The sequence below is a fragment of the Gymnogyps californianus genome, chromosome 13, assembly GCF_018139145.2.
Source record: "Gymnogyps californianus isolate 813 chromosome 13, ASM1813914v2, whole genome shotgun sequence".
NCBI lineage: Eukaryota > Metazoa > Chordata > Aves > Accipitriformes > Cathartidae > Gymnogyps > Gymnogyps californianus.
The window spans coordinates 6,404,104-6,426,910 of NC_059483.1; the positions used below are offsets into that span (position 1 = coordinate 6,404,104).

General features: G+C 45.3%; 2 protein-coding genes across 2 annotated transcripts; one reads left to right on the top strand and one right to left on the bottom strand.

Annotated features, from left to right (window-relative positions):
* The first annotated feature begins 2,330 nt into the window (after positions 1-2,330).
* LMOD3 (leiomodin 3) lies at positions 2,331-9,742 on the top strand. The gene is made up of 3 exons (XM_050904687.1): positions 2,331-2,678; positions 4,321-5,700; positions 9,220-9,742. The coding sequence occupies exons 1-3, from the start codon at positions 2,388-2,390 to the stop codon at positions 9,244-9,246; spliced, it is 1,698 nt and encodes a 565-aa protein (XP_050760644.1). The 5' UTR covers positions 2,331-2,387; the 3' UTR covers positions 9,247-9,742.
* A 1,996-nt stretch (positions 9,743-11,738) lies between these two features.
* ARL6IP5 (ADP ribosylation factor like GTPase 6 interacting protein 5) lies at positions 11,739-22,126 on the bottom strand. Its single transcript, XM_050904849.1, has 3 exons — positions 21,885-22,126; positions 13,830-14,047; positions 11,739-13,486 (listed from the first exon to the last, which is right to left on the bottom strand). The coding sequence occupies exons 1-3, from the start codon at positions 22,058-22,060 to the stop codon at positions 13,314-13,316; spliced, it is 567 nt and encodes a 188-aa protein (XP_050760806.1). The 5' UTR covers positions 22,061-22,126; the 3' UTR covers positions 11,739-13,313.
* Positions 22,127-22,807: the final 681 nt, after the last annotated feature.

Here is a 22,807-nt window from a genome sequence, read left to right on the forward strand (position 1 = left end):
GTCCCCAGCCTGGAGGGTGTCGTTTGTTGCCTTAACGTGCCGTTTCCAGCGCACCCAAACACTAAGCAACGCGTTAGAAAAGGAAGTGAATCCTGTGCTCGAGGTAATTTACGAAGGAGACCTGAAGTAGGCAAAATGTGATACTCACCTTGGAAATCTGTGGGATTAGCACCTGTGTCACCAGGAGAGGTGTCACCGGGCAGCCCTTTGCTCCGCATCTAACGGAGAAGGCATCGCTCCCAGAAGTATAGTGTTTTCTAATGGTGGTATCAACAAGTGATACATTTCTACTTAGAAGAAAACTTGCTTTTCAAATACCTGATAGTGTTCTCAGTATCCCTGTTTTCCTTCTCGAGAGGACTTCATGGGTTTGACCCTACTTAACTTAGCAGATCTGACAAGACCATGGCCCAAGACGGCCTGGCTGAAGATCATGGAAATATAAGAAGGTGGCCAGGGGCTTTATTTACAGTCAACAAATTAGCAAGCGATAAGTAACCACTGAATAGACAGCTTCTGTGACCCAAACAGCATCGTTTGGGAGAATAACATACCAACTACTGAAGAGCATTGATTTATTTGATAACATCAGGAAACCATTTATGGACTCTATTATGGACAGCAATCGCTGGGGGTCAAAACTGCTAGACCAGATAGATTGATGTGTGGGTCTGCTGTTGTGCTTGCTACTGCATAATATAAAATAAGGATGTCCCCTGAAATACCAAACGGGCAAACGGAGCCATTACGTTCTTGGCTTGGGTTTTTGTTATTTTGTCCTTTACCGCTTATTTCGTTCTTAAATTTTTGCCCTCTTCCCTGCTGTGTAACAGCGTTAATTAAATGAGGACCTTTGGATAACGGCTTTTTAACAGAGGTTAACAGGGCTTTGAACATCATGTTTCTTGTTACAAAACACAGCAAAGAGAGACCATCGTCGTGCAGAGACTATTTTGCTGCTGGCAGACTCCAGCAGAGCGTGGTTGAGACTGTAATGAGAAATATGGCTTAAAAATTGGTGGGGCTTGGTTTCACAGCCTCTCGTCTGTGGTGTCTTTCCTATGAAAGATGCATTCGCAGTTGCAAGGTGAGGATTTGATTCAACACCCCCTGCAAAGAATATTTGAAATTATGATAGGAAATCTTCCTAATCCAATGAACAGTCCAAACTGCGGCGTACTGAAATTGCACGGTAGTGGAAAAATTACCCACTCATGCTATTCTGCTTTTACAAAGCAGCCGTGAGCACAGTGGTATTGGAGATATGGCTTTCTGGTTTGCCATGTAAATTTAGAAGCCTATAAAATATTCTGAACAAAGAAGGAGGTACTTCTTAGCTGGAATGGACATGTAGTAAAAAAAAAGTATTTCAGGTAATCTTCTATAGTTACATCAGTTCTACAAATATTAGCAAAGTAAATCCTTGTAGTTGCTTATTAATTCTGTAAAAAAATGGTGAAAAGTAGGAAAAGGGTGAACCTGAGACAAACTGTCAGCCAAGATCTGTTGACAGTGCAAATAACGTCCATGATAGAGACAGGCCAGTCAAGAAAGAGGGCATTGGCATTGCCCCTGGGCAGACTGGATGGGAGCAGGGCATGGATGGGCTGTGGGAAATGCTCCCTCTGGGACCGCTCAGGCTGGTTCAAAGGGCTGGTGCCCGTCCCCGCATGGACCCCTGTCCCCGAGCACAAGGGGTGTGTGTTGTACCGACTGTTCACCTGCCTTTTTGCATCTTGGAGGATTTTACCTTAACCAGGATCTGGCGTTTGGGAGAGCTCATCAATTGCGCGATGGCTGCACTCACACCAAAACCACCGGCAATATTCAGTCAGGGTTTAGACCTGGCTAAAGGCAATGAAGAGCCTGCAGTCCCCGGCCCTTTTGAGATATCTGAGGCATTACGGATACAGAGACCTTGTGCTGATTCTTCCCACGGTGCAGGATTTCACCCGCACACCTCACAGGTACCATTAATGTCACTCCACCCACCTACGGCAATTCAGGCGCGGGGTGAAGCATTAAAAGGCGGAGTGCCCCAGGAATCCTCTAGAAAATGGCCGCCTCCTGCCTTACTCAATGGGGCACGCACCAGCTGCACTGAAATGTCAGAAGGGTTTGCACAGCTGACAGGTTGCTGAAAATGGAGCATGGCAGCATCGCCATAAATTCTCTTTATCCAGCCAAGTGCAGCTTAATATAGACTTAGCTGCACGGTCTGTCTCCCGCACTGAGACCGAGAGCTGCCACAGCTCATGACCAAAACATGAAGTTGTCGATTTAACCGAATGAACTACTGCCAGTGAGGGGGGGGGGGAAGAAATCCTTTAAAATTTGTCTTTCTCTTTAGGTTTAAAAAGTAATAGAGGAAGGAGAGAAGAACGAACATGTCTGAACTCAGCCAAAACTCTGACGAAGAAGTGTGTCCTGAGGACATTGATGAAGATGAAATCCTGGCAAACCTGTCCCCCGAGGAGCTAAAGGAGCTACAGTGTGAGATGGAAGTCATGGCCCCAGACCCCGAAGTCCCAACTGGGATGATACAGAGGGATCAGACGGAGAAATCCCCCACGGGGAGCTTTGACCACAGGTCCCTGGTTGACTACCTGTACTGGCAGAAGGCATCCAGACGCATGCTCGAGGACGAGAGAGTTCCCGTCACCCTCTTGCCCTCTGAGGTAACAAGCAAAAAATCGCAAATACTTATTATGCATCTGCTGTAGGATCTGTTTTATAGCTTTAATACCTTAACCTGCCTCTGTTTCCATCCCTTATGTAAGGTATGATACAAACAAATTTAATCCTAAAAGCCTCAGCAATGTCAGGATCCAGCTTGGACTGATGTCAGGGTTAGAAATTTTTTAATTGCTTTTCCTAAATATTTACTTAAGCTTTTTAATATCAGAAAATCCTAATTCTGTTTCAGTAAAGCAAATCACTGAGAAATTGTCATAAAATCAGTTTGGAGGATGTAACTCAAATTTGTTTGGCTTTGCGTATGGAACACCACCATATTGCTTTTCCATAGAAGACTACATTAATCATATGTATTAAACTAATTAATTGACAGAATTTAATGTCATACTGGACAAAACCCCAAGCCACTGTACTTTAACAATGTGAAACATTCACTAACGACCAAGCATGCAAACTCCATGAACTAGTCCAACCCTTTTCAATACAGTACTTAGATTTATTTTACTATCTCTATGACTTTGAAATAAAGTTAAGGTCATACTTAGATATTTTGCAGGATGAGGGCCACACTTAAATATAGGTTAATAGAATGGAAACGTGGCCAGATGAAACACATCCATACCTGAATCTACATGAACTTGAGGTAAATGATTTTTTTTTTTTTTTTTTTTTTTTTTTTGACCACAACTGGTCAAGTGATCCCCGTGCTAAACCCATCCACTACCACAGCAAATAGGAACCACAGCCCTGAGGGCAGAAGTGACTGTGACCATTTTGACTTTCGGTGAAGCACGAGCCATGACACTGCCCTGCCTGAACTAGTGCAAATCTTTAAGGAAAATATCTTGATCTTCATTAGTGCTTTATGAGCATTTCTCAGTGATGGAGGATCCACTTGCAAAAAGATCCTTAAAAAAAAAAAAATCTCAGCTAGGAGGGTCTCTGGAGATGGTGGAAGTTTGCGACTAATTTTATTTTGATGCTAGAAGCCCCACTGCCTTGCAACAGTTGTGTGCAGAGTCGAGTTTCCTATCTCTGGACTCAAAATAAAACAGAGCTAATATTTTGCTTTATCTTCGGTGACGTGCTTCCTTTGCTGTGATGCTCTGGCAGGTACCAGAGCAGGCGGCCGTGTTGTCTCATGTGCGGGATGACTCCACTGTTGTTACGATGTGCCCTCTTCACTCCTCCTTGGGCTGAGCAAACAGTCAGCGGTTAACACTGATTTCCGCATACGAAATAAACTTTCTCTCTTGTCAAGGAAACGATAAAAATTACACAAAATCCAGAAAGAGACTTTGGATCAGAGACTCTTAACCCCCAGAAGGGTTCAAGGACCACCTTAACATAGCATTAAATACGTACAGGATTTAATTGTCAGGATTTAATTTAATAGGCAAGGACGAGAAACTGGTTTGCAGCCACTTTAAGAGCAATCGTTCCTGTGTTCCCAAGCAAGACAGCACAGCCCTGACTTACAGGCAATGACACTTTTAAAGATTATTCTGTAACGTATGGGCACAGAGGTATCTAAATCCAGCCGCTACATGTTTATTTGACCAGAAAGTTAATGTAACAAAGCCGTGTTCAATTATTTCAGCTGTGAGGTTTTGTCTTCCTCAGAGAAGCACTGCGGAGGAGATGGAAGGAAAGGCCGGCGGCAGTGGCGAGGCGGCCGGCGGGAGGGTGCCAGGAGCAGAGGGAAAAGAGAGACATTACAAAAATGAGCACTTGTCCAACTCAGGAACACGATTTGGGGAGACAAAGAAAGATGGAAGCGATAAGGAGAGAGGGGAGGAGGAGGATAAAGAAGAAGCAGAGGAGGAAGAGGAAGATGACGAAGAAGAGGAGGAAGAGGAAGATGAGACTGAATTGGAAACAAAGGAGACTTACACCAATGAGAACCATCGCGGTGATCAGATAAGTAAGAAACCAGGTACGGAATCAGGAGAAATCACAGAAAAGCCAAATGAAAATGAAAAGAAAATATCAAAATTAAACATCCCCAAAAAGTTGGCACTGGATACCAGCTTCATGAAGCTAAGTGCCAGGCCTTCAGGAAATCAAACCAATTTAGAAGAGAGTTTGGAGAAAGTCCGAAAAAACAACCCAGACATGAAAGAACTCAACCTGAACAACATAGAAAATATCCCCAAAGAAATGCTGATAGACTTTGTCAATGCCATGAAAAAGAATAAGAACATAAAAACGTTCAGCTTGGCCAACGTGGGGGCTGACGACAACGTGGCGTTCGCACTGGCCAACATGCTGCGGGAGAACAGGAGCATCACCACGTTGAACATCGATTCCAACGTCATCTCTGGCAAAGGGATCGTTGCTATCATGAGATGCCTGCAGTACAATGAGACGCTGACGGAGCTCCGTTTTCACAACCAGCGGAGCATGCTGGGCCACCAGGCAGAAATGGAGATCGCCAGGCTGCTCAAAGCCAACCCCACCCTCCTTAAAATGGGGTATCACTTTGAACTGCCGGGGCCCAGGATGGTGGTGACCAACCTGCTCAGCAGAAACCTGGACAAGCAGAGGCAAAAGAGGCAAGAGGAGCAGAGGCAGCAGCAAATGAAAGAGCAGAGGGAGTTGATAACGATGCTGGAAAATGGACTTGGGTTGCCTCCCGGGATGTGGGAAATGTTGGGGGGACCGCTGCCCCAGCCAAGGATGCGTGAACCCCCACAAGCCCCGAAACCACCCATCCCCGCGGCTGTGTCTCTGAGCAAAAGGCAGGAGAGCGCGAGGCAGCCGGCCCCCGAGCAGCCGTGCAGAGAGAAGTCCGTCAGCTTCAGAGTGGTCAAGCTGAAGAAGACTCAGCGCAAACCCGCCGTGCCGGAGTACGTGGAACCTCCCGAGAAAACCAACCTCAAAGACGTCATCAAAACACTTAAACCAATTCCCAGGAGAAGGCCGCCTCCCCTCGTCGAAATAACCCCGAGAGATCAGCTACTAAACGACATTCGTCAGAGTAACGTCGCTTATCTTAAACCGGTAAGTGCTTAGCGATGGCTGGGAGGGGAGGGAATCGCAGTCACCCAGCGCGCTCCGGAGCTGTCGTTTGAAATGTCGGCCATTCAGTGGGGCTTGCAAATGCACCCGCACGCTGCGTGTCGTCGTCGTTTTGCATCAGGCTGCCATTCCTGGGATGCAGGTGGTTGTTTCCCCTGGCAGCACTAAGGTCCGGCTTGCACAGAGAAATGACAGCAACCGCCGAGGCTGCAGCCTCGCGCACCCCTGTCTGCATCCATCCAGGTAAAAGAAAGGAAATTCACTCGGGAGGTAAATGAAACCACAGAAACTCGATGTTAGCATACTAGTAATAGCGTATCAGTTACGATAGGCAAATGCTATTGTAAGGTGTTTGCTTCAAGACAGCAACAGGGTACTATTTTTCACATTAGTGTGTCCTCGGTCCTCCCTAAAAACCACGTTTCTCTTTTCAGTAGCCGTGTTTTTCTTTAGCTCACCTTACACAAGAAAGCACTGTTGCCTGGCCCACTTGATAAAGGGTAAACTGAAACACTGGCAGCAACAGAACTTGCCCAAGGTCACTTAAGAACCTGCACGGAGGCAGGAACCGGGTTTCCAGTAACGCACTGGCCACACTCCCCTGCCTCCGCCTGCCCCCGCGGTGGGTGCCCAGGCCCCCGGGGCTGGCTGCGGCGAGTAACCGCGCTCCTTCAGCGCTGCCGCACGCCCGCCGGGCCAAGGCTGCGGGAAGTGAGGAGGGTCTGTGGCACAGTCATGCTCCGGGACTGCCTTTTGTTGGTCTGGTTTAAATGAAATTAAAAGCTTTAGTGTAAGGGGGAATTTAATATATTTTTTAATTACTTTCTGTAACAGTGATACTGCAAAACCCCTTGCTACAACATTTTTCCATGTGTTTGAGCCTTACAGTTTGAATTGTAACAACAGGATGAGTAAACGATGCTTTTTGTTGTCTGCCTGAACATGTAACGCGTTTTTACGGTTGCCTAAAAACATTTCAGATAAATTAGTTGGTCCTCTAAAATACTGTTTGGTGGCAAAAGGTACAAATTGTGGTATGTTTTTTTGTTTGGTTTTTTTTTTTTTTACTTATCAGGTTTAAAAAATTGTCAATAAGCTGATAAAAAGCAGGGAGGATCGGGGCCAAATTCACCTGTAGCACACAAATATACCTGCACTGAAATCTAGCCTAGACGCTGTTGTGGTTTAACCCCAGTCAGCAACTAAGCACCACGCAGCCGCTCACTCACTCCCCCAACCCAGTGGGATGGGGGAGAGAATTGAAAAAAAAAAAAACAAACCTCGTGGGTTGAGATAAAGACAGTTTAATAGGACAGAAAGGAAGGAAAAACAAAGATAATGGTAATAATAATAATATGACAATAATAATACTAAAAGAATTAGAATATACAAAACAAGTGATGCACAATGCTAGTGCTCCCCACTCACCAACCGATGCCCAGTTAGTTTCTGAGCAGCGATACCCCCCTCCCAGCCAGCTCCCCCCAGTATATATACTGGGCACAATGCCATATGGTATGGAATATCCCTTTGGCCAGTTTGGGTCAGCTGTCCTGGCTGTGCTCCTTCCCAGCTTCTTGTGCCCCTCCAGCCTTCTTGCTGGCTGGGCACGAGAAGCTGAAAAATCCTTGACTTAGTATAAACACTGCTTTGCAACAACTAAAAACATCAGTGTGTTATCAACATTATTTTCCTACTAAATCCAAAACACTGCACTAGACCAGCTACTAGGAAGAAAATTAACTCTATCCCAGCCGAAGGCAGGACAGACGCATAGCCTGCAGACTTGCTCCTGCCTGCCTCACCTGGTAACAAGGAGTGTACTATTTTAGTGACCATCTGCTGCTCGGTTTTTTTGTCCCTATTTAAATCAACTGCAAAATTCTAGTGCTAATAGGAAAAAAAAAATTAGATCTAATAGCAGTGAAGATAGAGCAAGGTTATAGGAAGAAAGTAGTGATACCACAGGATTTTTTTATATTCATTTTCAAATAAATCTTTGCCACTGAAAGTGCTCAGTGGTCACAACTCAAGTACAAATGTGAGCTCGACATCATCATGGCTTTGCGAATCCAAGTCCCAAACTGTGATAACTGCCTCTTGGTGATGCTCTTACTTGGGTACCAAATTCATGGGCCGCTTCTCAAAATGCTGGCCACCAGATTTAACCTTTTGCTTTCCTGAAATGTTATATTTCCTTGCATTGTACCATTATTCAAGAAATACTAAAAGCTGACTGCTCTATTTGTAGCTAGTGATGTTGATGCATCTGTTTGTGTTGCTAAGGCTAGAGGAAGAGCACAGAAAATCCCTTGCAATTAAAAATGGTCAAGTAGTATTCTGTAATTCATATTTTGTTTAATATTGACATTTTAATATAGTAGATCACATTTTGCTTTCATTTATACCTACACAGAAATCATTATTCCCTCAGTAATTCCAGAGAGAGTTGTTTGTCCTGAAATTTTGGCAGGGGCAGGTCCTGCAGTGACCTCTGATCCTGGTCCAGGTTTAACATGACCATTCTGCCCCCAAACCAAGTTTTGGGGTTGTGGGTTTCTGCTGGCCAGTCTGACTTGGCTGCAGCCAGGGTCTCTCCTCAGGGCATTTCTGGCCTTTCTAGGCCAGTCCAGGTTTTGCATTTCAGTGCCATGTCTAAGACGAGAAGACCTGCTCTTGTAAAGGTCACGGTTTATCTGTACGCGCCAAGCCGGTGCTTGTGACAGCAGGCTGGTCCGTCACTGCCACGGGATCTGCTGCTTCCCCTCCTCTCAGGAAGATGGAGGACGATGGTGCCGGTGCTCTGCCGTGCGCAGCCTTCATTTTGCACAGCAATGATTAAGAAACCCGGGTGTTGCCGGGTGCCAGGAAGCAGTAGTGAACCCCAGCCATTCCCCCCAAAATCCTCGAGAGGTTTTTATAAATGAGGGCTGTAGGGTTTGGGGCGGAGGGATCAATTCATGGTCCATCCTAAATGGGCCAGATAACAATTGCTATCACAGCCCATGGAAAGATGAAGCAATGGACACATGTGTTGGGGTTTTGGGGTTGGTTTTTGTTTGGTGGGGTTTTGGGGTTTGGGTTTTTTGTTTGTTTGGTTGGTTTTTTTTTTTTGGCCCTTTGTCATCGGGCCACATGGCTTGCATTTGGGGCATTAGGGTGTTATTCTCACCTGCCTGCGTGGTCTTGGTAACTCCTTATTTGCCTCAATATCCTCAGCTTCATCTCTAAAATGGGGTTTTACTGCTTGAGCCGAGCTGGGTGTTTGTTCGCTCTGTGGGGGGACTCATTGCTTGTAAATTGATTTGCTGGGCATTAAGCATCGCAAACAGCAAGTGGGGAATTACAAACAAAAGAAATTCCCAACCAGAGCTCCTTGGAGCTCCCAGCTGTTTTATTTTTGATCTTTTCACAGTTTCTGAAGGTTTGTATTAAACTAAACGGGTTTGGGAAATAAGACTGAGAAATTTCCTCCTGCTAATACTTACTGTCCTTGTCCAGGTGCCATTGCCAAAGCAGCTGGAGTGAGAGACCAGACTGACCCGAAGAAAACAACTTGGAATAAAGACTATTCGAGTTTTGCTTACAACTGTTTCAGCAGATGTTTTCTGCAGAACCCAGGTGGTATATACGACTCTTTGGGAACAAAGCTTGCGACACACACTTTTATAAGTGTGGTGAAAACGACTGGCATGGGAAAAGTCAGTGCTAAGCGTTTCCATCAGGTATCAAACAATCCCGGTGCCATCTGTCTGCCAAGTGGATTTGAGGCTCCAGTTTGTTGTGGGAGTATTTTCTCAGAGGCATCAATAACCTTGTCTTTCTACTTTTGTCAGCAAACTATTTTGCTTCCACGTTGTCCTTCTGCTGCCAGATTCTGCAGGAACATGCTGTGCTTTATCTTATCTTTCTTTTCACACACATGCTCCTTTATTATTCTCTTATCCATGAGAAATGTATTTGGTTTCCATGTATACAGCTTCATTTTTTAGGCTAAGGAAACAGAAATGAAATAAAGCTCTCTCCGTAAGATGTGTGCAGCACTTACATGGCTAACAAGACGCTCACAGAACAGAATGACCGCTCTGGTACACGGAACGCCTTGGCTTGATGCTTTCGAGCTACCTCTATTTCAGAACATAGTCTAGTTGGTATTGTACCGGATCAGCATATAAAAGATGATGCCACGCTCTGCTTTGAGAGCTGTAATCTTCATTCCCCACGATTCACCACTGTCCGTGACGTATTCCTTAATTACAGCCACCTTGGAGTGCACTGAAATGCCATTTCAGGTCTCTCTCCATACTATTCTTGTGGCAGGAGGATGAGCCTTACCCCTCTCTTTGCCAGGGGTTTAAGAAACTCGTCATTCCTCCTAGCATGGGGTGTGAATAGCATGTCTCACCCCTAGCAGGGCTGGATATGATGGGGTTAAACCTGCATATACATAACTTAGTTTTTCCTTAATATTTTTGTGAAATTTTTTCTCCTCCCCCTTTTTAATCACGTTAGATTTTTTTTGCTGCAAGCTTTTTTTGTAAAGCAGCTACAGGTAAATCACACTCTCCACAAGAGACCAGTTGTTTTGGGATTTTTTTGTTTGGTTTTTAAAGCTATAAGGCACAGGGAAAGAAAAAAGCCTTTCCCTTTGCTAACATGCAGCTCCCCTGCCTTCCTGTGGCTGATACGCTTGCTCAAAAGGCACAGCTTTGCAGCTCCTGGCAGGATTTCCTTCAGGTGAGTGTCTCCTTGCTCCTGCCTGTAACTCTTAGCAACCTTGCCCTGGCAGCTAAATCCCAGTCCCACCCTGCTCCCCCTTCCTACTTTTATTGTAATAGTCCTGTAGTATCAGCAATGTCCAGGACCTCTTTGAATCTAAGGTAGTCTCCACTGTCATTAGTTCAAGTTTTTATTTATCCTTGTCCTTTCTGTGTCTATCACCCGGTCTCTTTCAAATCTCCATCTTCCAAACTTGTAAAGCGCCTTCTCAGCTCTGCTTCTGTCTGCAACTGTAATGCCACAGACTTGGGAAATCTGGCTGATGTATTGCCTAAGACACAGCAAGTAGTTTTTAAGTATCACGTAAGGGGGAGGGGAGAGCCATTTCTACATGGCAGAGACATAAAAAAAGGGACTAACATTTTCATGGTACTCATTTCATAGAGCCCTCTCTTTTTGTAAAGGATAAAAGTAGGAAAGGGAAGGAACTTGGTACTCCTAACCAGGCCCTCACATGGAGCACAGCAGCAGATGACAAGTGCAAAAAGCAACTCCCCCAGAAAGCTATTAGAGCACGCTGCTCTCTGTACTGGCTTCAAGGCCAGGCTAGTGCAGGTAAGACTTCAGCAGTTGGGACAGAGAAGTACAAAGGAAAATATAATATAGTGCTTTACAATCTCAAACGCAAGCTGCCAGGCGCAAATTACTGCTGCAGCCAAAGCAGCAGCACTGCAGCAGCTGACACTTATTCCCAGGGAATATACAGCAGGACCTGTGAAGCCCTGTTCTGATCCATGTTCTCCCACTGGGCAGCCTCTTGAGTGATCACAGGAGGAGGGAGGCAGCCAGATACAGAGATCGCACCGTTAGTTTGACCGCAGCAGAGCTGGCTTCCTAGTATGCTCAAGGCACAGCTCCCAGTAATCCTAGAGGCAGAAATCCCTCTCAGGTAATTGAAAGAAATGTAAAATCCCAGTTAAGTACAGTAGTTATATAAGAGACTGAAACAGCATGAACAAACGCCTTAAGTACTCCACCTCTGTAGAGAAGCCTTTGTAAGGATGCAAGAGCAAGGCCCTAACATTCCTGCAGCTCAGAGGTCCCTTGTGCCTCAACAAAGTTAATACAGATACAGAGCATTCAAAGCCAGCAGGTTAATCACAAGCATGGGCTTGCGGTGCAAGCTGCAGGGTGACAGCAGATCTCCCACCACCACTCTAGGGAGTTCCGCCAACCGTAGAAACAGACAAGCTCAAGTTTCCAACCGCTTTTTCCCAACCTGAAATAAATGCACTCAGTAATCACCATTAGAATTTATTTTTCTTCATAACTGTTCAGCTTTTAAAATTCTACAGTAATGATGAAGTCATAGGCTACTACGTTCTTTAAGTGTGGAAACAGTTTTCAAAAAAACAAAGACCATGCGCTACAAGTGAGGAACAAGCCATTGACTCTTCAGCTGGAATATACAGACATTTTCAATAAATACTGATCACTTTAACACTTAAGTGGAATGACATGTTCAGATTTCTACACAGTTCACTATGAAAACAGCATGGTAAGTTACATAAAAACTTCAACTTTAAGGATCCTTGCTTTTTTGTTAAATTAATTACTTTGTTAGAAAAGAGAAATGCAAGAATATTTGAAATGGAGTGTCACCTGGACAACTTTTTTCCCCCCTATCGTTGGTAAGCTCCTGTTATCAAGATAATTCCATCAGAGCTGGCAGTTAAGTTAAAATATATATAAGAATCCCCCACACCACTTTCAGGAGTTGTTACAGGCAAATATCTTCATGAATTTGGAATGGGTTTTCAAAAACTGTATCTTGACATTTATTGCTTTTACTTGTAAACCTGAAATCCAGTTTATTCCTTTGAAGAGTGTCAGAAGTACAGAGTCAGCGAGATGCATGTTTTACTTATATCTTTGCATTCTGGTTAAGAAAGAAAAAGATGACCCACGCTTGAGAACACACATACACCTCCATCTACAAAACAGTCTATACAGACTAAAGCAGAACAAGTTAAGTCCTAAAGTAGCAGTATTTAAAAACATCCATAGGGTAGAAACCTAGCTCATCCAACGTATCTGAAAACTTTTTCTCCTCCCATGCTTGGCCATAGTTCAGCTGGGATGCAAGGAAGTTTGGCTCTCCCGCAGAGAGGAGCAGTTTCTATAGACCAAGATTTTGGAGAGCCCAAAGGTGCATGTTACTGGAACTGACCGAAGTACAGGGCTATATATATTCTTCATGCTTAGATCTATTTAGACTGTTTCCCAGCTGCTAAAGGAGGAATGTGAGGTGAGGACAGGAACCCATATTTGTTACAAGTATTGCACAGTTTTACCGCTTGCCAGTTAAGCTAGCAACGTGGTCTCAATACAGACCACTCAAGTGAGGGATTTGGAGGATGCAAGAGATACCTACTTTTGATACATTCCAGCTCACCTTGAACATTGCCAGCCTGAAGGTGCTACCCAGCATAAACTGGCTAAACTGCCATCTTGTAGAACTGAGATGAAAGGAGTGTTACTTTTAATAGACAAATTCGCTACAAGACAGTTTGGGAGACTGCATTCCATAGGTTTCCATCTCTTCCTCCTCTACCCCCCAGAAGAAGAGACAAGCAAACACGTTTAAGTTAGTATGTATTTGTGTAAACACCAGAACATTTTGCTATACAATAGAAAAAAGTTGCTGCTCTTATGTTCTTAGAGGAGCCCTGAAGACCCTGGAATACCTGTATCCTGCAACTATTAATCTGTACCACGTGCATTTCCTGTTTTGTACACAAACTGAAAGCAAGCTTGAACAATAGTAAATAGCAACTACACTCCTGCAACAGGTAAAAATGCCATGCTGCAGCTGCTTACTCCTTCACTTTAGATATGTAGTCAGCCAGTTTGTTGATACTATCCTCTTGCTGTTCTAGAGCATCCAGTATGATGCCCATTGGGGTCTTCTTCAAGCCTAGTCCTTCCGTCTTGTTCTCCAGCTTGTTCTTTATGTTCCGGAGCCTCAGAGAAGCATGGACAAACATCACTGCGCAACAGAAACACACTTATTAATTGTTAGTGCCCAAGGAATGCATAATTCTTGCAGCATTCATCTTAAGACACGCTCCAATGCTGTGACATCACCGGAAGAAGATGAAGTCTCAATGACCGCTTAAGTAACTGCAGGTACCCATTTAATAACAACATTAGAGATGGTTTGTGCTGTTTTGTGTCCCCTCCCCTGCAATTTTGTTTTGGGATCATTTAACTAGAGATAGTAAAGGCAACAGCCAATTTAGACTCTGCAGACTTATTTAAGAAAGCTCGAGTCACACTTGAGCCAGGGAGGGCTGGCTCCCCACCCGCCAGAGAAGAGGAAAAATACTTACAGAGGAGAGGAAGCGTGATCCCAAACATGAACACCATGACATCTCCCAGATAGGAGATCAGGAAGTAGCTAGACAGCATGATGACCACTACAACTGTGGTTGGGTACTGCTTCTTCAGCCTGCGGAGTATATCCCTGTTGTGTGATACCCACACAAACCCCATGAACACCAGCACCACCACAGTACCGCCAATAAGCATATTCAGTGGACTCAGAAATCTGCAGAGAAAAGAGGGAAAAAAAGAATAAAAAGTGTCCTGTTTCAGAGCTTTCATGACTTGTGTCCATATAGCAACCATCTAGCTCACTGGTAACTTGTTACTAGGGAGGTAAGGCATTAAGTTAGTTGTTGCTGTCAAGACCTTTATCAACCTCTGATTTTTAGGCAGAAGCTAAATAAAGCAACAAGTGCAACTGAACGAGCAACCCTTAGCAGTGAATTTAGATAATCTATGCTCTTCCTGAGCATAGCTCAGGATAATGAGAGTTTCTGCAGCACCTCATCGATAGAAGCACTTACCACCAGGACCCCTCCTACCTGTGCAATCAACACATTCATTTGATATCAGACCCAGAGTTAGCAAATGCTGAGAGCAGATGAAGCCAACAATCAGTTGCCCAAAGGATTGATCTTTTCCCTACATATGACGAAAACCAGGCTCAGCCTAGGCCTTCAGATGAACTACCTTTTCATATTGTCTTGTCTAGGTTTGCAAAATGGGAAAGGTAGGGGAACATTGAGTAAAGGAAGTTACTTCACTATTTCTTATTTCTGAATAAGCCTTCTTATTGGTTTACCCTCAACCAAAACAATTTTATGAACCTGCAGAAGGAGCTTACCACCATCAGCACAACAGATGGAAGCCCAGTCCCAAGCAAGCATGCCTCAGAGTCAGAAGGAACTGGAGTATGAGATAAAGGTCTTGCAGGAAGAAGAGCCAGGCCCGGCAAGAGGGTCACTCCTGAGGTTTGTGTTCTATTATTGTTATCGGAGTTACCAAGCAAACCAAGCCATTGAGTGGATCAGCTTTGGACTATAAACAGCAAGTCCCTTTTTTGGACCAGGGCAAGAACATCACCTGCTCAAACCACTTTCCCAAGTATTTAGAGCTTGTTTAGAGTCAAGCTTTCAGCAATGACTTTGCTTAGCTTGTTTCTGTACTTGCACGAAGTCTAGGCTCTATTATATTTCACTTATATGGTAATAAGTTATGTGATTTCATGTGCATTCTGATTTATTTGCTTATACGTGCACTGATCTAATTACACAGCAGCTGAGGGCTCTGAGCTGTTACAACTATGACAGCAGCGTAACACTGCCCCGATAAAGCCGGACGTAGTCAAGATTTCCTCTTGTAGATTTTGCAGTCAGTCTTACTGTTCCAAAGCTAAAAGACCCAATGACTCACCACTCCACCCCACCACTGAGGAGGATGCTATGGTTTGTGGTCTGTGCTTCATATCCGGCACAGGCAGAAGAAAACTGTTGCTGGACTGGTATGCCAACACTCTACCTGCAGTGCCAGAGAGCATTTTGCTAGAGAAGGAAGAACCCCCAAGAATTATTTCAGAGCAAAGACTGGCTCTTAATCCTTTAAGTCAGTTGTGCCAACAGGAGACAAGATGACTGGATGGAAAGAGATTAAAATTCAGACTAGTTCCCCACCTGCTTCTGCTACTCATGCTGAAAAGCCAACAGGGCTTTTTGGAAGCGGTGATAGGGCAGACTTGCTTGTTGCATCTGAGTCACTCCCTGTAGCCAGCCAGATTATATTTAGCTCTGAATTGTCAATCTAAAGTTTCCAGGCTGGAAAAAGTGAACAGCATTGCTCTGGAAAGAAATCAGTTTCATCTGCGCTCCTTTGCAGCAGGAGAAGGAGAGTGACTCATGACTGGACCACACTAGTGCCTGGCTTATAGACAGACTACTGGACATATGAGATTCTTAAAGTAGAAGTCATCTCCACATCACAGCCATCTTGTAGCAGAAATGGCCAAACTTACTCAGACAACTCACAGCGACCAATTTTTTGTTCCCAAAAATCTACAGACAAGATAATCCTGGAAGCAACAAAGGGCTAGGCAGAGCGCCGCTCTACATTTTTCATGTGTCTGGTAAATACTCTCAAAGCTTTATCTTCCCTACCCTTCCCTCTACTCTCATTACTACTTCAGAAACTGGTGGTGAAGAGCAATCCCTCCATATTTATAAGTAAGAGACCAAGGATTTCTCTGCTTTACACATCTTTCTGCTATTACACAGGTTCGGTATAACTGACTGGCTGTAAGGGATATGAAGGAAGAAGAAAAAAAAAAAAAAGCATTCAAAAGATCCCACTTTCCTGGGGAAAGTTATTTGAATTACATGTTTTCTGAAGTAGGCTGCATTCCAACGCATACAAGGAAACAGTGAACATAAGTATCAAATGAAGTCATTCAGAGCCACATGAAAACAGATGGGGATAGCAGTTGCCACTAAAAACTGGTATTCAAATTATCAGCCATGTGTCCACAGACTTCAATACTGTTGATTACAGTACTGGATAGGGTGTCATATGCCAAGCTCCCCTTTATTGCTTGACTCACCCACAGCATAATTCACAGCACTAAGATTCTCCTAGAAATTTGAATATAGAAACTTCTCCGGCAATGGCATTTTTCAGGAAGGCAGACCTCCATTACCCAGTCTCACTCAGATCTGTTGGCACACAGCTCTCTAACACAATAGCTAAAGACTAAAAAGGAAAAAACATGGACACATTGTTTTAAAACACCAGTGTCGGGGGGGGAAAAAAAAAAAAAAAAAGAGAGCTGTACGACAGCCCCAGAAGTCACCTTATAGTTGAACCACCAACATTGATATTAGCCTTATTTATATAGAGATCAGAACACAATATGCCAAATTCATGCTCAGGCAAGAAGGCTGGAAGTCTTTCAAAGCTGCAGAGACAAGGTAAGTGACTAGCCATTAAGTATGTTACAAGATACTTTCTAAATATAATTCCCTTTAGCAGGGATTTATGAGACCTCTCAAATACCTAAAAATGTAATGCACGGAACTATTAGCATGGCAACGGTGTGGTAACTTGAGTTTACACTGCTCAGATGACTTAGGGGAAGAAAAACTCTTTTGGAGTTGGAGAAGAAAACCACTAACTTTCATGACCCTGAAAGGAGTTAGTAGGGCAGGACTAGATAGCATTTGGGGATGCAAACAGCCCAGAGCACCCCAGCTGGATGATCTTCCGCATTGCTCTCTGTAGCGGACAAGGCACAACCCTAGTAGGATGCTGTGACATCCAGTACAGCTGGGACAAACTGGCAAGGAAAAGCTGTCACCTAGGTTCAGTTACAGCAGCATTGCAGGGCGACTTGCAATTGCACTCCTGCTGCCCTTCAGAGACCAGGTTTCCTTCGGCATCTGCTTCGATACAAAGTAAAGAGATGGGAAAAATAAATAAGAGAAAAGAAACATCCTGCCTGGCCGCAGGGACACAGGCATCGTCCTGTGCCAAGTAGCACAATGGGACACTTTGTATTTGTGGAAGTACTATCAGAAGGCAGCAGAGATGCTAGCAGCTGGGGGTGCAGTTGTGTGGGAAGAAGTACTGGCAGCTACCGCTGGCCAGCAAAAACAGATTAAGATACTTTTTTTTTTTACTGAATTCATATTTCTAGACTCTGCCCTACATGCATCACAAGACAGGTTAGATTTCCCACATAGGTGCCGGAAAGCCCAAAGAGCTCTGCTTTCAGTGACTTACCACATCACCTCTTCTTGTCAGGTTATTTCGTATCTGCACACTTGTGCACAACCTTATAGCAGGAGAGGTGAGGAGTTACTTGGAGAATATACAGCTATAGCATAGGGGAAAAAGAGCTAGGCAAGATGCATCCTTTGTGCAAGACAAGAGGCCTCCAGCACCATAAGCCCAGAAATAGGACAGGCCACATAAAAAGCAAAGGCAAGCTAGCTCCATCCTTAAATCATCTCCATTTTAGATGGCTGTCTCAGGGTGATTATTCAGCAGTTGCTGTCACATCTGTTTCTTTTGCATGTGACCAGGCAAGTCTGAACAAAGGCACTGAGTAGGAGATTTGCAGTCATTGAGAACAACATCTTTTTACTTAGAGCAGCTGAGTTAGGCCGTTATATTAAATAAGCATGAAAATTCCCTTTTAGAAGGCCTTGTGCTCCACCATGTTCCAAGCAGTGAACAGGTTAGAGCACTTAAATGCTTCCTTCCTCATTTGTATTAATTCAAATAACTTTTAACGATAAAGTTCTGCCTCCTCTCTCCCTATACTTCTAGCTTTACTGAGGTTATATAGCTGTAACTAGACGTAGCACATAAAACCATATATGGCATGTTGTCCCAGGTGATAGCCCTCAGCATCCACAGATTTAGCAATGCTTCTTTACTTACTGTTGCTCACTTACATTGCTCTGCGAACAGGAGACAGATTCCTTTCTGCAGAATTGCCAGACCTCTATGAAGTTATGTACTAATATTATTATGCAACATATGTTTTAAAGCGATGTGTTTTGCTTGCTCATTCTTAATCTTTCATTAGGCATTAGAGAAACTAAGCATTTTGCTGCTCCGGAGTCTTTGTTTTGGCAAGGGAATCACTACAAGCACATCAGCTAAGGTAGTGGTCTGGGGGAGGAAAAATAAAAAAAGAGAAGGAAAAAAGACACACACTCATTGATTGGTAGGGGTTGTGCAGATGGACAGTAGAAGTTTTAGAGAATAAGTGGCAAAGGAAAGAAACATTGAACCTCAGGCTGCAGGGAAGACATTATGCCAGAAGAGAACGAAGACTCTCTTAGATGCAGCACTCTGAAAATCCAGTACATCTTTTAATACTGTCAGATTTAGAAACTAATTTTTAGCAAGTACATGGCAACAAAAGCCTAGAAGAAGTTACATCAATTTAAGTAGTTAAGTTTGAACTGCAAGACAGAGAAGCCTTGTTGGAGTAGGTGAAAGCACAGACAAATTCCACTTATTAACCAAACCGATTGTTTGAGGGGAGTTGCAAGCTGTTGTGGAGGCACTGACTTTAATAAATATCTGTACAGCACTCACAATGACAGGGCCCTGGCTCAGGGTAAGAACGGGCAGTCCAGTTCCTATACAACTGGGAGAAAGGGCACAATTTGATTTAGTAAAGATCTTGGTTTTTATCAGCAGTCTACTGCAACTGAGTTGTAGGGAACAAAAATAGCACGCTAGTCCAGATTCATTCTTAAAGGAATTTGCAGGGTGGGGAGGGTGGAAGAGACAAGGCTGCTACCACCAGCCTATATTAGTAGAGTGGCACTAATTCAGTAGTTTTAGTTTCTTGTTCACCGATCTATTATTTTCTACCTAGTCCTGCAGGCTGAAAGTAAAATCTACATTATTGCAAAGTACAGAACATCAACCTACGTGCAGAACAACAACATACATACACGTAACAGTAGCTATCAGAGAAGGCAAATGGAGGGAGAAAGGCAGGGAAACGATGCAGTAGAGACCATTACAATTCCACTACACTCACAGTAAGGTTAGTCCATACCTTGTAGAGAGATGGTAAAAGGCTGGAGAGGTCAACTTTGTTGTACGAGAGGCAGTAAACTGAAGCCGTGGAAACAAGCACTGGACTTCCAGTATGAAGAAAGCTCTAGGCTACAATTTCCATGTCAGCCCAGCACCACCACAGCTACCAAGTATTACAATAGCTGAAAATATAATCTCTGCATTACAAGTCTGTCTATATAATTAGATGATTTAAGACTAGGTAGAGTTGGTCATGGGCTAAGTTTAGTTTTGATCACAGGAAGACCACTACATTAGCCGTTTCAATAATCCTGCCCTTAGGCCTGTGCACAGCCCTGGAGTTCCTAAAAAGCCATGATTCATCATTTATCACTCAGGGATTCCTGCCCATTACAGAATGAAGTGCAAGACAACAACTCAGTCATCAATTTAAGTTTACCTGGAGAACTTTCTTTACCTTTCTCCCAAAGCCACAGTCTGGCCAAGCGAAAAATCTTTTTAACAAAAGAAATTGACAGTTTTTCTCTATTGAAGTGTTATCCTGTTTCCTTTAGAATTCTTCTCCCATCCTCTTTTACTTCACTGTTAGAAGAATCAGATTTGTCATATACCAAAGGCTCCAAGACATGCAATAAAAAAAAATATTTGAGATCAAGATCCCACTCCAGGTGTTCCTCCTCCGTAAGTTTTCAACTCAGAGGGTTGCCACTCAATTTTAAGATATTGGAATTGCAGTTCTAATATCAGTCTCCATCTCCTGTGGTTCTCTTCCTCCTCCACCTCCCACCCCGGCAAAATAGTGGGAAATAAGCGGGAGATATACCACCCTTGATCTGAAGAAAAGAGATCAGAGTTCAAAAGGAGGAATTTAGGAGACTGAGTAAAAGCTGCTGCCATCCCAGTTTTCCAACCAGAGATATCAAAACTGTTTACATTTTTTTTCCCCCCACCTTCTGGGGGAGAAGAACTGTCCCCCTGCTTTCCAGGGCCACTGTGACTTACCTAATCATTGAGAGCTAACTGCAGCATCGCACTGCTAAACAAGGGTAGATGAACACAGAAGTTTAGACCAAGGTGGTATAAGAACAGCAAGACCATGGAAATCTCATTTTACCAGTCTAGTAGCCTACTGAGCTGACTGCAACATATCCTCACCAAAATTAAGAATAAAGCCTATGCCACTGTGCCAAACCTTTAACCATCATATGCATCAGGAAGAAAAAGCAGGGTTCTCAGCCCCTCCTTTCACAAAGCACAGGCCAAAGCTCCCTGCAATCCAGAGAATCTTCACCAACTTAGATGCTGGGTCAACAGCTTCAGAAGCCCTAACAAGATGCAGTCTGCTTAACAAAAAAACCCCAAGGATTTAGGGGAAGAATTTTAAGCCTCTGCAACATACAAGATAAGATGCACTTCAGCCAAAACCACTCTGGCCTAGTGGCTGGGCAATTCTCCAATTTAAGCATTCGCATTTGCGCATTGTTTGTTGTGAAGAGTGGAGTATTCCAGTTTCCATATTAAAAGCTCAGTCATCAGCCTCTGCTGCACATCTTGCTTAAGAGCTTTCTGACTAAAGACCCTAGAGCAATACTTGAAGAAGAGTCACACAGGCCTTGCTTCAAAAAATTATTATAAGGTTATATCCCAATTCTCTTCAGGGAAGCTGGGCCTGACAGAACATCATACCAGCAGATAGTCCTGCCTCGAAGGTCTCGATCCTGCCCACCAAAATGAAATGAATGGGTACCTTATTTATTTTATATTAAAGGTTTTTCAGTATGAGCTAGCTCAGAAATGAGAAAGGCCTGCTCTGTCCCCTGGACAGAAGCTTAGAACTGTAACAGGGAGCAGAATTCATCTCCCCGCCCCCCCCCCTTTTTTTTTTTTTAATTCAAAGCGAAGCTTATCTCAGCTTGAGCAGTCACACTGGACAGATTTAGCGAGGAAGCGCAGATCACTGCGCAGGATGCAGCCCAGTTTTTCAGAGAGCAGCGACATTCGGCACACAAACCCATCGCTGCTTTCTGCCAGGCACACGGTGCCCCGTGACAAGCTGGGTGTCTGGAGCCCTCTCCCTTAGGCAAAGGGGCCTGATGAGCGGTCCATGGAAGAGGAAAATAAGAGGGAGTCCTCAGATCTGTTAGACCCCCACCAATAAATAGATCCACCCTAAACCCTACTCCTAACCTAACAAACCCCCCCTCCACAAGGGAGGCTGTAACCAGGCCTTAATTTTTTAAGCGACACCGAGTAAATCAGAGGTTTAAGGAGAGGCAGAGGAAGGGAAAGGCAGCTTCCCTGCCCCTGCACACCCGACATCCCACCCGGCAGCGCAGCGCCCGGGGCGGGGCCGGGCCGGACCCTTTCCCGTGGCACCGGGCCGAGGCGCAGCACCACCCGCCCGGGGAACGGGGCCACCCCCGGGGCCGGCCACCCCCGGGGCCGGCCACCCCCGGGGCCGCCGCTCCCCCCTCCCACTACCGGAGGGAGAGGGAGGCCCGCGCACTGACCCCACGATGGAGACGACGGCGGCGGCCACCATCAGGTAGTTGGTCTGGTAGTAGAGCAGGTTGCTGACCACCCGGTTGTTCCATTTCGAGATGTCCTTGAAGTCGGGCCGGGCGAAGCGGTTCGAGCCGGGGAAGAAGTCGTCCCAGGCCCGCAGCGGCGCTACCTGCACCTCCATGGCTGCCGCCGCCCTCGCCTCCGCCGCCGCGCAGGCCTAAGAGCGCCGCGGCACCGCCCCGGGGCGGCTCCCGGCCGGCGGCCCCGGCCCCGGCCGCTTCTCGACGCCGGGCGTAAACGCTGCTGAAACAGCGGAGAAATGAGCGGCAGCACCAGCGACAGGCGTGTGTCACACCGCGCCGCCCTTCGCACGCCCAGCAAAGGCGGCTGACAGGGGCGTAGCGCTGCCGCCGCTGCTGTCAGCCGTCGCTGCTGTCAGCCGTCGCTGCGTAGCCATTGTTTCTTCAGCAAAAAGTGACGTACGGCTAATATTCACATGGCGAACCCGGTTCGCATCCTCCGTGAAACAGGGAGTCAGGGTCCGAGTGTGGAGGGGGCCACGAAGTGGCTGCCCCGGCCAAGGAGGCACCCGGGGTGTGTCGAGACCCTGCTAAGTGGGGTGGCTGCACCCCAAACCCTCCAGCGTCAGAGGGGAAGGCCGGTGCTAGCAGCCACGGTGGTTCGAACCCCAGCAGTCCCTGTGAGAACGGTTGCTCTTTCAGGGCTTTCATGCTTCACCCCCGGCGGATCGAGCGCACGCTGTCCGTGCGTGTGTCACACAACGCCCCGGGCCTGCTGCACCGCCATGCCGGGCAACAAAGTCCTTCTCAAAATGGAGGCTAGCAGTAAGCCAAGCGCGGCTGCAATACCAGAGGTTGGCAGCTGCTTCTCACAGCTCGATCTGCGAAGGATTTAGATCCCTAAAGTT